This window comes from Elephantulus edwardii, unplaced genomic scaffold (genome assembly GCF_000299155.1).
Source record: "Elephantulus edwardii isolate Elephantulus edwardi_28Jun2011 unplaced genomic scaffold, EleEdw1.0 scaffold00097, whole genome shotgun sequence".
Taxonomy (NCBI): Eukaryota; Metazoa; Chordata; class Mammalia; order Macroscelidea; family Macroscelididae; genus Elephantulus; species Elephantulus edwardii.
The window spans coordinates 12,020,351-12,034,674 of NW_006399847.1; the positions used below are offsets into that span (position 1 = coordinate 12,020,351).

The window sequence follows — 14,324 nt, forward strand, 5'->3', positions numbered from 1 at the left end:
AGAGAGGAGATAATGGGCATCCTTGCCTAGTTCCTGTTCTTAAAGGGAATGCCTTTAACCTCTCTCCATTGAGAATAATGTTAGCTCTCGGGTTTTCATAAATTGTATCTGTATATTTTGTATGAAGCATTGCAGCCATTTTTCTTTTTCTAAAGCATTCAGTAATATTTTAAACTAACATATAAGAAAAATTTCATTTTATCCTTATCTGTTATTCTAATGTTCGTGTGTGTGTGTGTGTGTGTGTGTGTGTGTACACATTCAGGTACCTTAGGTGTCAGGTTCCTTCTTCCTGAGAGCTTAGTTCTTCTAGCAGACCTGCTGACAGTTACTTTCAACTTCTTTTGTTGAAAATGTCTATTTCTCTTTTCACTTTTTGTGATATATTTAATTTTAGAATCCTAATTTTAATAACTTATTTCATTTTAGAAATTTAATGATGTCATTGGAATGTCTTCTGACTACATAGTTTCTGATGAAAAGTCAGCTGTAACTCTTGTGTTCCTATAATTTATTTTTTTCTAGCCTCAACTTTTTTCTACCTGCCTTCAGGATTTACTTGGGTTTTTTTAGCAGTTTGAGTATTATATGCTTTTATGTGAGTTACTGTTTGTTTACATTCTATAATTAACTGCTGGATTTTCCCTGACAATTGGATTCTTGGTTTCATCTGTATCATTAATTTAAGAAATTTCTCCATAATTTTTGTTTGAAGTATTTGTTCCAGTCTTTCTTCCTCCTAGGATTCCACTTGCATTGGAATTTTATTCTAATTCACTTGTTAAGGTCACACAGATAATAGGTGTTGGGGTTTTTTTGTTTTGTTTTTATTTATTTTCTATTTTCTTTTGCCATTATTTTACTCTTTTGTTGTGGATAATTTCTGTTAATCTGTTCAAATTTACCACTTCTTTCCTTAACTGAATTGGGCCTATTTGATTCATTCTTTATTTACCCTGTTATTTATTTTTAGAATTTCTTTGATGCTTTGTTTCTAAAGAGTTAATCTCTCTGTGAAATTACTTGTCTGTTCCTGCATGTTTCCACTAGAGCTTTAACATATTAATCATAGTTATTTGAATTCCATGTGTGATATTCCCATCATATGTGTCATATTTCATTCGGTGTCCATTGCATACTCTCTTTGTTGACATACTGTCCTTTCTTCTTTATTCCTCTTCCCCTGCTTCTTTGTATGTCTTATGAGGTTTTTTTTAAACTCAGAAATCGAATACAAGTAAGAGATTGATATAAATCATTTTATATTTATAAGTAGACATTTCTTCTCCCTGCCCCCCCCCACCTTGATTCATTGACATTTACACTAAAGAACAAAAAAAGAAATCTTTTGGATTCTGATGGTCATATAATCTGCCACAACTAATTATCACTGTCATTATATATTTTAAAGAAACAGTCCTAGGAAATAAATAAGCAAGATGTAGCTCTGTTACAATTAAAACTTTACTTATAAAAACAAATGGTAAGCCAGGTTTTGTCAACTCCTGAGCTAGATCTTTAGTGGGAGCCAGAGGACTTCAGCCAATCTCCTAGGGATTCATCTGGATTTAGGTTTGCTTTGTTACTGTCATTTCTTCAGTTAACCACAAGCTTCGGAATTTTCTAATGTTAGCTTGCGTTGACCAGAGCATGCCTATTTTCCTCAATATCTACTCTGCCCTTGACTTTATGCTTCCTTTTGCACCTGTGCTTCAGAGACAGTGTCTCCCTGCCCACTCTTGCTCCTCATACAGTAGTAGATGACTATTCTTTATAACTTGACACTTACTAGCCTTAGAGTGGGAATACATGAGGAGGTATTCCCTGCTGTTCTGATTCAGCCTTAGTCTTAAGCAGGTGTTGTATTCCTGAAATTCAGTAGTAAAGATTTCTAAATGATTCTTTTCCTCTCACCCCAAAATGGGCTACTTGTCTTGCTATAAGCCTATTTGTATTCTTTCCCCTCCTTTAAGACTAACTCATTAACTCATTGCTATTGAGTCAGAACTAAATCATAGCTGACCCTCTCTAATGGGTTTTCTGAGGCTATGAATCACATGAGAGGAGATTGTATCTTTCTCTCATGGATCACCTGATGGATTAGAACTACCTGCTTTTTGATTGTCAGTGCAACTTCTTACCCACTTGGCCACTAAAGCTTTCCTCCTTTAAGGTTCAAAGATATTTTCTTTCCCCTTCTCTCAGCTGCAGTGAATATTCACCACTTCTTTAGAAGCACAGAGTTTGCTGCCCTTCCCTTAGCAATGTATGACTTTTGTTCCCTGAAAGATGACAGAAGCAAGGGAGCACTTTTGGATTAGTATCAAGAAGTTGTGTTGCAGTCGTGAAGGCATGCAGTTCAAATCCACCAGATGCTCTGCTGGAGAAAGACGGGCAATCGCCTTCTGTGCTGTTTGGATCTGATTTGACAGCACACAACAACAAAAACAGAAAAATATGGCAGAAGCTGCACTGAAACAGGGCTTCAAGCTTTCACACGGGCTTCTGTTCTCATCCTCCAGCCATGTACCATGGGGTCACTGTCTCAGAATTCACTATTCTTTCAGTCTTTCTTATTAGCATTTGATAAGACTCCTGTAGAATAACAGTTGGTGACATTTCTTTTGCTCTTTGAGTGTAACTCCAGGGAATACCACATTCTTATACCTCACAATTAATTCTAAGGTTTAGCTTGCTTTTTTTTTTCTTTCTTACTGGTTTGTGTAGAATCTAGCAGTGTGTGATACAGGCAAGCAGATGCTATGAACTGTCTGCACTCAGGTAGTTATGTTCTTAGAGCTTGGGTTAGTGGGTTGCTTTGTGACCTCAGCTCTTGGATATAGTCAAGATAAGTTAGGGATTTGCTGGCTGATTACACTGTGTGATGTTGCCATTGGTACGGGAGTGATGCTTGTTTTCAGCTTCCCTAATCTTTTTAAGCTCCCTAAGCAGGAAACAGAAGCTGGAAGCCCCCATCTGTTTTTAAATAATCTCAGCAGAGGAATAATTAAAATCAGGTACAGCAAAATTAAAGGAATTGAATTATTTTTGTCCTTGTTAGTACAGTAAAATCTCATTTCTTGAATGTCAGGACTGTGAAGAAATGTTATGGTAACCACAGTTAACCTTCACAACATTCCTAACTACCAAAGATCACAGAACAAAGATTTGAACACAATGTATTTGCCTTCAGAGTCCATTCTCTTTAACTATTCTGTTCAACTGTAGTCTGCATCTAAATCTAGGAACTTTTCAATTACTTGTGACTGTCTCATTTTATTGGGTAAAAGGATTTCACTCATTTACCTGCTAATATATGCATTGGAGACTACTAGGTTCCTTCATTGAATTCACATAGGGCTAAGGATATAAGTGCAGACATTGAACTTGCCATCATGAATATACAGAAGTGTTAGAAAGAGATGGTGGTGACTTAGAATAAAAACATTTAGGCTATAGGAAGCAAACAACTTCTAGTGATGATTCTGTATGACCATCCTTGTCAAGTGTTCTTAACTTAGGACTTAGTAGGGAAATTTGGGTTTTTTTCCTCATGTTATTATTGTGTGCCTTCAAGTTGAAACTGACCTATAACTGATCCTCTAGTGGGTTTTCAGAGACAGTAATTCCGACAAGAGAAGACTTCCCATCCTTCTCCCCGGAACAACTGGTGGATTTGAACCACACGTCCTTGGATCTGCAGCACTGCTTCTTACCAGTAGGCCACCAGAGCTCAAATTTTAGTTTAAGCATTTTCCCATGGATGCTATATAAATGTGCTAAGATTTTTTTTTCATATACTAATGCAAGATATGCCAACAGTGAGTTCCTAACTCCTCTTTTCCTTCACAGCTGGAAGAGAAGACTGAGAAGAATTTAGGGGAACGTGGTCCCGCTGCTGACAGCAAAGGGGCATTTCGGAAGGAGCGGGAGGCACACAAGAAGCTCCTCGCCGATAGTCATGGCCTGGTCATGGACCTTCGCTGGCAGATCCATCAAAATGAGAAGAACTGGAGCCGCGAGAAAGTGGAACTTCTCGACCGCCTGGACCGAGACCGACAGGAGTGGGAACGGCAGAAGAAGGAACTTCTGTGGAGAATAGAGCAGGTATGGGACACCTCAGGCACTAGAGAGAAAAAAGCATAGGAAACCAACCTGTCCTGAAAATCAAGAGCGTTATGGAAGCAGAGAATTAGAATTTAGGTTGCATGAGACACTTGCTCCATCAGTGTATTTCTTGGGCTTTCCCGAGATGAAGAGGAAGCACTAGAATTTCTGGCACTGGAAACCTAGGCTGATGACCTTCTGTTACACAGATCTTCTCATTGTGAAGTTTGTAGGCATTTCTTCTATGGAGAGAGACATGCTTAGTGGTGGGGAAAGTAACTTGTAAAAGAGATTTGAAGACTAACCTTGAAAAGTGAGGTTATTTCAGGTCTTACACAGTGATAATCTACTAAAAAGCAAACCAGCTTTTCTCTTTGCCTGTTAGAGGTGATCACAGAGGCAGCTCCAGCCTTAATAGAATTGTTGTCCATTAGTGAAGAAAGTGTTGAATTGTGTAGGAATTCAGTCTGCTCACTGGAGAATGAACCTGCTGAGCTGTGATTAGATAGGGCCATTGTCAAGGCAGGTAGCTCATCCTCCTCAGCTAAACAAGTGACTCAGATGCCAGAGGAATTTGGGAGGAGGGGAAAAGGTGAGAAACCAGATAATAATTTTCTCATCACATCAGTCTTATTTGTAAGATTTGGTTTTGTTGCGGTTGATCCTGAATGCGATGTTTATGAAATCGTCAAATTAAAATGACAACAAGTAGGAATTTCTCCCTGACCTGATCTTTATGTAACATACATTTTATTTATTTTGGCTTTCCTTAATTCCATGAAGCTTCAAGGGTGAATTGGGGAAACAATTTGGAGGGGGGGAAACCTGATTGCTCCAATAAATACCCAGACCAAATAACACAAGAGGCTTTTGGAAAAATTATGATGTATTCACCACAGACATTGGTTGTACCAATGACAAAGCTTACTTTAAATATGATATTGGAGTATAAGAGAAGGAAAATTAACCATGTGGTTAAAAACAAAACGTGGCCCCTTTGGTTGAGAAACCATTCAGAAGAAAGTATTGTAAGGTGCTAAATTCCTTTGCTCCAGATCTGAATTACTCACACACAACTGAGTCACCTTATTGTTGTTGATATAGAGCCATTCTGGAATTCGCTAAGTCCTATCAAGAGTAATATTGGCACTTCCCATTTGGCTAATAAACAGAGCCCTTGGAAAGAGTCTTCTATACTGAGCCTCCTCGTGGGTCTGCTTCATTGAATGGGTGAGGGGAGGGGTTACATGGAAGTTGCTTGTGTTCTTAGGAACATGGTCACAAGTTTATCACACCCTGTTGTAGTTTACCAGTATCACAGGTTACTTCAGGAAGCTTGTCACTGGGGAGCTTTTTTCTTGGTCTTCCCACTAGAGTGTATCACTTTTGTATGTCCTCTCTGTAACCTGTAAAAGGAATCCTGGTGGTATGGTGGGACAACTAACCACAAAGTCAGTGATTCCAACCCACTAGCTATTAGGATGAAAAATGAGACCTGCTCTTAGAAAGATTTATAGCCTCAGAAACTCTGTGGGGTTGTTCTGCTTTGTCCCATAGTGTTACAGAATCAATGAGTTTTTTGGGTCCACTTCAAGGGAGCCTTCATGGCTCCTGCTATGGCTCATTTATGGTTCCCTTTAATGAGCTCTGATGGCTTAATGTAAGGAGCTGCACTGCCAACCTGAAGGCATGTGGTTCAAATCCACCAATTGTTCTGTGGAAGGAAGATGGATAGTATCCTCCTGTACAATTTAGTGCCTTTGAAAACCCACTGCAGTGTCTGCTATGGGTCAGCTCAGACTCTCCCAGTGTAGTGACTTATTAATCTTAGCACAAACTTCATTTTGAAAGCTACACTTTGATATAAGGTAAGCAAGTCTTTACATTATTTTGTCCTGGGGTGTAAGGAGTTTATAATAAAGGAAAGGTGGTTAAGATATATCCAGTAATCTTCAGCTTTTGAACAGTATGTGCCCTAAGGATAAGCGGTTGCCTTAGTTTAAGACCATGTTTTAGAAAAGTTAAGAATGGTCAACCAAACCATATTTTCAGATTGTCAGTATTACAACATTTTTACCAAATGGGCAGCCTCAGAAGTTGGCCCTCACAGCAGCTCTGGCATAATATACTCACCACGCAAATGCTTCAAGCATTCCTGTTGTGAATCCTACAGTCTTCGTTTCATTATTTCACTGCTCTGTTTAGAAGAGAATTTGTTACAAGAAACAATGCTTCAAAAATGCCCTTAGGGCTTTAAAAAATAAATCTAGTTTTGTTCCCAAAGTAATCAACATTCTAAAAGAATATTTTATAAAGTCTTGTGCTAAATCCTGAAAATTAGGTAGAACAGTTATATAGACTTTCTCTGTAACACAGTAAATTAGCTAAGGTGGGTGTGGGGGGGGTGTGTGTTTACATAAATTCTGTCACTATTTGTGCTGGTTGCTTTTTAAATCGCCTTTTAGATTGCTCATTCATTTAACTTTTAGTTATACATTCCATGGATAAATTAGAAATGTAGTGGAACATCCTTCATAAACTATGAACAGAACCTTGACTGTGGTGATAATAAAAGTGAGGAAAGAAGTGATGCTCAATGCATTGTCCACCTTGAGAACACATAGTTGTCCAGGGTCATCAAATTCTATATAGTTGTGTGCCACAGAAGGCATTGTGTATGAGAATGGCTGTAAGATTTTGGTAGCAATCATGTTAACAATATTGTGTATCTTCTCAGCATTTTTGGTCTCAGTCTAAACTCAATTGCATGGTAGTTACTGCCTAGGGACACAATCCATTTCCCTTCAGCAAGGTTACAAGTCCTGACAACCCTGAAGGAAAGGTGATAGGATGTCTGCTTGGGCTTTTTCCAGTAACTTGCTTACAATAGCTTCCTTTGCACCCCGAAAGCCCTTCTTTCCTAGCCTGCTTACAGAGTGATCTTTTCCCTTTGGACCATTCTAGGTAAGGTGACACCCTTGAGGGCTTATTGTTTCTATATTACTGGAAATGCAAACCTTTCAAATGTTGTGTTTGTCTTAAAAGTTGTTCTCTTTTAAGGCTCTCAGTACAGATTCCTGATTTTGAATGTCCCTTCCCAGGAAACCTAACCTTTAAAAAAAATTATTGATATTTTAACAAAAATTTACAGAAAACTTAGATTTCCATTTATTCATTGTTGCACATTTTCCTCCCTATCCTTTAAGTACCCATTCATCCATGGTGGCCCCCAGAAATCTCTGTGTAGTAGGTAAACTCCAGCCAGAGCCATTCTATTTCTTTACTAGGAAAGCTAACCTTGGCCAGCTTAAACCCAACTCTGTCCAGCTTCTTGCATGCCACCCAGGGCTATTTTGAGTTCCTGTCTTTCTGCTTAGGACACGCTTGCTCCCAATTCTCTCCTCATTCCTGCTCCCTCCTCACTCACTCTCTGCATAGTGACAGCTTCAGAGCTGCATCTTGCATTTTAATTCCTTGCTCAGAATAGCTCAGAAATGAACATGTGTTGAGACTAAATTGTGCTGACATATACTTTATGAACATAATGAAAAGCTTTCCTTTTTTTTTTTTTTACTTTAAAAAAAAACATTTAATGTATTTTAAAAGAACTGTCAGGAACTGTGCCACTGGGGAGAGGGTAGAAATGGGGAGGACTTAGATGAAGCCTAGAATAATTGTTTTCATCTCAAATTGATTGTGATTCAGCCTCACATGCTAGCATTTAAACCAGCTGCTTAGACCTTCATCTTTTCATAATAGTTTTGTACTGATTCACTACCTCTGAAATTACTAAACATGAATAAATGCTCTATGGTCTCCTGACCTTTCAGGGCTTAGTTCTAAGCTGTACACATGCCACACCTACATCCAACTTGTAGGGCTCAAAGATATGGCTTGTTAATATGCTCTTTTGCAAACTAAATTGACGTGGTGCCAAGGAAGTTGTAGAATGTCCTGACACAATCTCAGCACCTCATGAATATTTTTGTTCTGCCATTCCTTCAGGTCAAGTCCATATGTCATAGTAGTTATTCAGATAATCCACTGATTAAAAAGAGTGTAAGACCCAGGAGAGTAAATAAGCTTGTTGTCAGATTATAGAACCTCACTCGGGGTACTGAGATGAAATGTTCTCAGGCTTGAACTGGCTTTCTGTTCAGGTTTAATAAAGTGGGCAACTGGGAGAGGTCCAGAGTGAAGTTCATCTAAGGATGAGGCCTACTCTGGAGCCTACTGTGCCACCACCTGTTTCAACAGTTCCCTGTTGCCCTACCCTGGCTTCCCTCCTAAAAAAACCCCATAGGATCTAGTTCCAAGCAGTGAAATATGCCAGAAAGGTACGGTCTATGGGCCATGGCTCCCAAGAACAGGTAGACCAAAGGGGCTGCACCAGTGCATGAGGCACCTTCTCCATTCCATAGATACCCTCAGGCAGTTCTCCCAGCCAGCCAGGCACACAGGCACAATATGGCTTAGTTTCTTTGGTTCCTGGCAGCCTAGTGCTTCCTCACAACCAGTTCTTGAAGATTTGTTGTTGTTAGGTGCCATTGAGTATGACTTACAAGAGACCTATGAAAGGTCTGAACCCTGTCCTATCCTACACGATCCATATCATCTTCAACACAGTTGAGCTATTGCTGCAGTCACTCTATCAGTCCATCTAATCTTTTGCTGACTTACCATCTTTCCAAGCATGATGCCCTTTTCCAAGGAATAGTCTCTCCCAACAACTTGTGAGATGAAATTTCACCATAAAATATGTGAAATGAAGTTTCACCATCTTTGCCTCCAAGGAACACTTGGGTTGCACTTTCTCCAAGATATATCATTCTTTTGGCAGTTCATGGAATATTCAGCATCCTTCTCCAACATCACAACTCAAAGGCATTGATTCATATTCTGTCATTCCTATGCCCAGCTCTCAAATGCACAACAGGTGATTAGAAGGACTGTGTCTTGAATCAGGTATATACACCTTGGTCTTTAAACTGTCATCATGTCTCTAATAGCAGACTTTCTAAGTGCTATACATCTCCTGATCTCCTGACCACTGGTGCAAAGGATGTTGATTGTGGATCCAATCCAAATGAAATCATAGACAGTTTCAATCTGTTCTTTATCATGATGTTGCCTTTTTGCCTGCTGATAAGGATTTTTGTTGTCTTAATGTTGAGATGTAATCCATATTGAATGTTGCGGTCCTTGTCCTGCTGCAGCAAGTGCCTCAGATCTTCCTTGCTTTCAGCAAGGAAGACTGTGTCAAGGAACATTGAATGTACTTAGGGAAAAATTGAGATTATGGCTTATTCCTCACCCCCCCCATAATATTAGCTCTTTAATTATGTTTTCAGCTAAGCACCTCAAGCAAAACAGTGTTTTTTGACATCAAACAGTTGTAACCAGTTGATGGGTTATGTATAGGAACTGTTCAAAATTTATTTGGGGGCAATTAAAAAGCTACATTTCAAGAGAGATCTTGTGGCCTAGGGGCAAAGAATTTGTACTGCAATCCTGAAGGCATGAAGTTCAAATCCCACTGCTGGAGAGGGGGTGGGGGAGCAATCTCTTCCTGTGCCACTAGGATCCGATTTGATGGTACAAAACAAGAAAAGAAAAAAAGGTTACATTTTATCATCAGCTGTTTGTTGATACCGGTGACATTCTGTTGAGTGGTCCATAAATTTGGAAAGTGATTCCAAAAGAGAATTCTAAATGTGTTGTTTAACAATATTCGATTTCTTTAAAAGATACATAATTCCCATGAACACAGCACTCAAAATAAAAAATGTTGTTCTTGATTGCCTTCTAGTTGAGCACAACTCTTTAGTGACCCTATGAACAAAAAGGCCTGAAGCCCCTCTACAACCATCTACATTTATCAAAATTCATAGAGTCTCTAGGGGCAGGCATGTTATTCAGGAAGTGGATTTCACTCCTGCTTCCAAACCTGTCATAGTGTGTTTTTGTTGTTATGTGCCATCGAGATGCATGTGATTTATAGCAAGCCTATGTACAGCAGTTCTGAACCCTTCCCTGTCCTGAGTCAGTCTCACTAACTCTGACACACCAACCCCATTTCTCCAGTTATTGTATCAGTCCATCTTATCTGGGGCCTTCCTATCCTGTGTTGTCCATCCATCCTTCAGAGCAAGATGTCCTTCTCCAAGTCTCTCCTGGCCACATGCCCAAAGTAAGTGAGGCAGAGCTTCAGAATCCTAGCCTCCAAGGAGAGACTTGGTTTCAGCCTCTCCAAGACAGACCTATTTGTCTTATAGGCAGTCCATAGTATGTTCAAGACTCTTCTCCAGCACCACAATGCGAAGGCATCTATTCTTGTTCTGTCATCCTCAGTCATTGTCCAGCTCTCTGAAACATAACAAGTATTTGACAAGACTGTGGCCTGGATTAGGCACACCTTTGTATCTAGATTGACATCATTGCTCTTCAGCACTTGGAAGAGGTCCATGACAGCAGATTTTCCCAATGCAGTTCATCTTTTGATTTCCTGACTGCTGGTGTTAAGAGTGCTGATTGTGGATCTGAGCAAGCTGTAATTGCTAACAACCTCAATCTCTTCCCCATCAATTATGGTGCTGGCAGTTTGCCCAGTGGTGAGAATCTTTGTCTTCTAGATGTTGAGCTTCAGTCTATATTGAAGACGGAAGTTCTTGACCTTTTTGCAGCAAGTGCTTCAGATCTTCTTCAGTTTCCGCAAGCAAGGTTGTGTCATCTGCATATCATAGGTTGTTAATGAGTCTTCCTCCAATCTTGATGCCACACTACTCCTCATAAAGCCCTGCTTCCCAAATTATCTGTTCTGCATTCAGATCCAGAAAAGAGTTGAACAGTACATTGACAGAGAACTTCCAGAAATACTAACTGGGTTTATAAGAGGTCGTGGCACTAGACACAACATTGCCAATGTCAGATGGATCTTGGCAGAAAGCAGAGAGTACCAGAAGAATGTTTATCTGTGTTTCATTGACTATGCAAAGGCATTTAACTGTGTGGATCACAATAAATGGTGGCTAACCTTGAGGAAAATGGGAATCCCAGAACACTTGATTGTGCTTATATGAAACCTCTACTTGGACCAGGAAGCAGTCCTCGGAACAGAGCAAGGAAACACTTGGATGGTTCAAAATCAGGAAAGGAGTGCATCAGGGATGCGTCCTGTCATTTCCCCTAGGTTTTCATATTTGTTTGAGTATAGTTTTTCATAATATTCCATTGTTAATCTTTTTATTTTAGTTGGTTCTATTGTGAAATTGCCTTTCATCTATTCTTTTTTTTATAACTCACATTTATTGAATAACTGATGTTATACAGTCTGGAATTTCTGAATTTCAAATAAATTTAACCTTTTTTGCACATTTGCTCTATTACTTTTTAGCACCAAGAGGCTTGGTAACAGGTTGATGTTAATTCTGCAATGGATACCATCCATATTCCATTGACACTTTAATCACAAGTCCTTTTTAGTCATGTTCCCAACAGATGGCCTGTTGCTCTCTTTTCTGTACAATTTGGGAAAACTCATTGGTGATGGCAAGTGTGATATCAGTGAAACCGTCTACATAACTAGAAAGGCAGTTTTCAGTGAGAGAGTCTAGGCGATTCCCCGACTATTCCACACTCTTATCCCAAAACAGTTTCATGAAATTATGCATGTGTGCCATGAATTGCACCTTCTGCTGTTCAGCTACTACAAGATGCTGCAACTCTGCTTCATCCACTCTCATCTCTTATTCAGATAATTTGTGTTTTTTCTTTCTTTTCCTTTGTTAGTTTTTCTAGTGGTTGGTCAATTTCTTTAACCTTTCCTCTTTTTTCTATTCATTTTAATGAACATTTACAGAGACTTTGGATTTCCATTCATTCATTGTTGCACTTTTCTCCCTGCCCACCCCTCCCCCAGATTCGCTCTTCTCTTTGAAAAGTAAAAGAAAAATTCTTCCATTGTTATACAATTTCTCCCCACAAGTCCACTCCACTATGTATGACTCCTGTCATGACAATAATACCTAATCATATATCCCTTTTAAACAGTTCTCTCCCTTATCTGTTTCACTGGAGTATACATTATTTATCCCCTTTTTCTCAGTTTCCCCGCAACACCGATGTCAGCCCTGTTTTACAACAGTGGCACTATGCAGTATTGGTCCTTTTGTGACTGAGATATTTCACTCAGCATAATGTCCTCTAGGGTCACCCATTTTGTATAATATTTCATGAGTTCATTGTTTTTCAATGCAGTGTAGTATTCTGTTGTATGGATATACTATAGCTTCTGTGTGAATATACCACAACTTCTCTATCCATTTGTTTGTTGATGGAAACTTGGGTTATTTCCAACTCTTTGCTTTTGTGAACAAAGCCACAATATACATGGGTGTGCATATATCTGCTGAGGTGGTGGTTATGGTTTCTTTAGGGTATATTCCCAATAGTGGAATTTCTGGGTCAAATGGTATTTCTATTTGCAACTTTTTTAGAAAGCACCATACAGCCTTGCATAGTGGTTTCACCATTTTACACTCCCACCAACAGTGAATAAGGGTTCTGGTTTCTCCACAACCTCACCAGCATTTGTTGTTTGCTGTTCTGTTCAATTTTGCTACTCTTACTGGGGTGAGATGATATCTCATAGTTGTTTTTATATGCATCTCTTTTAGAGCTAGGGATTTTGAACATTTCTTCATGTGCTTGTTTACCATCTGAATATCTTCATTGGTGAAGTGTCTATTCAAATCCCGTGTCCATTTTGCCATTGGATTGTTTACCTTTATCTTGTTGTGGTGCTTGAGTATTTTATAAATCTAGATATAACTCCCTTATCTGACATGTCATTACCAAATATTTTTTTCCCAATCTGTGGCTTCCCTTTTTACCCTGCTGGAGAAGTTTTTGGATGTGCATAGGGATTTGATTCCTCAAAGGTCCCATTCATCTATTTTTATTTTCTCCTGGCTGTAGATTTTTCAGGATGCTTGGAAGACTGTTTATGTTGTGGATTAGGACTTCTAGAGTTCTTTCAAGCTTTTCTTTAATGAAGTTTATAGTCCTAGGATCATGATCCACTTTGAGTTGGTTTTTGTGTATGCAGTGAGGTGTAGATCTTTGAGTTTTTTTGCAAATAGGTTTCCAATTTTGTTAACACCATTTGTTAAAATGGCTGTTGTTTCCCCACTTAACTGATTTCATTTCCTTGTCAAAAATCAGTTGACCATAGGTATATGGGCTGATTTCTGGATTATCAATTCTATTCCATTGATCTATGTGTCTGTCATTGTACCAGTACCATATTCCCTTGACCACCATGGCAGTGTAGTAGGATTTGAAATCAGGGAGTGAGATGCTTGTTTCTCTTTTGAAGGAGTACTTTTCTTAGAGGATCTCTTTCCATTCCAAATGAAATTGGAGATTGCCTTTTCCATCTCATTGAAGAATAGGATTGGTATTTGTATTGGGATTGCATTGAACATGTAAATTGCCTTTGGTAGTACTGTCATTTTCACAATATTGAGTCTTCCTGATTTTGTTAACCTTTTCGAAGAACCAACTCCTGCTATTGTTGATGCTTTCATTTGTTTTTCTGATTTCTATTTCATTTATTTCATTTTTATAATTTAATTTTTTAGAGGATGTCAGGTTTTCTTGCTGTTCTTTGTCAGCGCATTAGAGATGTTGGGTTAAAGAATCAATTATCAATTTTTTCTTCTTTTTTGATGTGGTTGCTTTTTGCTGTAAATTGACCTCTAGTTACTGCTTTGGCTGTTTCCCAGAGATTTGGGTAAGTTGTGTTTTCATTATAATTTGTTTCAAGAAACTTTTTAAAAATTTCTTATTTTACCTCCTCATGTTCAAACAAGAGTCTTGTTCAGTTTCCAAATGTATAGTTTTTCTTCTTTATCCTCTTGTTATTAGTTTCTAATTTTGCACCATTGTAGTCTGAGAACATGCTTTGTATTTTTTTTTAATTCACTAATGCTTTCTTTGTGACCTAAAATGTATTCTGGAGAATGTTCCATGCACATTGGAGAAGAAGATATACTGTGCTTTTTGGGGGTACAGTAGCCTGTATACATCTATGAGATTGACTTGATTTACTATGTGGCTTTATTCTTCAGCAGTTTTGTTGAGATTCTTTCTAGTAGTTCTGGTGACCTTCTTTTATGGAAATCTTTTCTTGAAAGTGGTGTATTGAAATCTCCTAC

At 38.7% G+C, this 14,324-nt stretch overlaps 1 protein-coding gene across 1 annotated transcript in view; it reads left to right on the forward strand.

The window, feature by feature from the left end:
- SOGA2 (SOGA family member 2) overlaps positions 1-14,324 on the forward strand; it is a 200,715-nt gene that overhangs the window by 163,902 nt on the left and 22,489 nt on the right. The window contains exon 10 of the mRNA XM_006891415.1: positions 3,853-4,107. Within this exon, the coding sequence (XP_006891477.1) occupies positions 3,853-4,107 (255 nt within the window). The remainder of the gene's footprint in view (positions 1-3,852; positions 4,108-14,324) is intronic.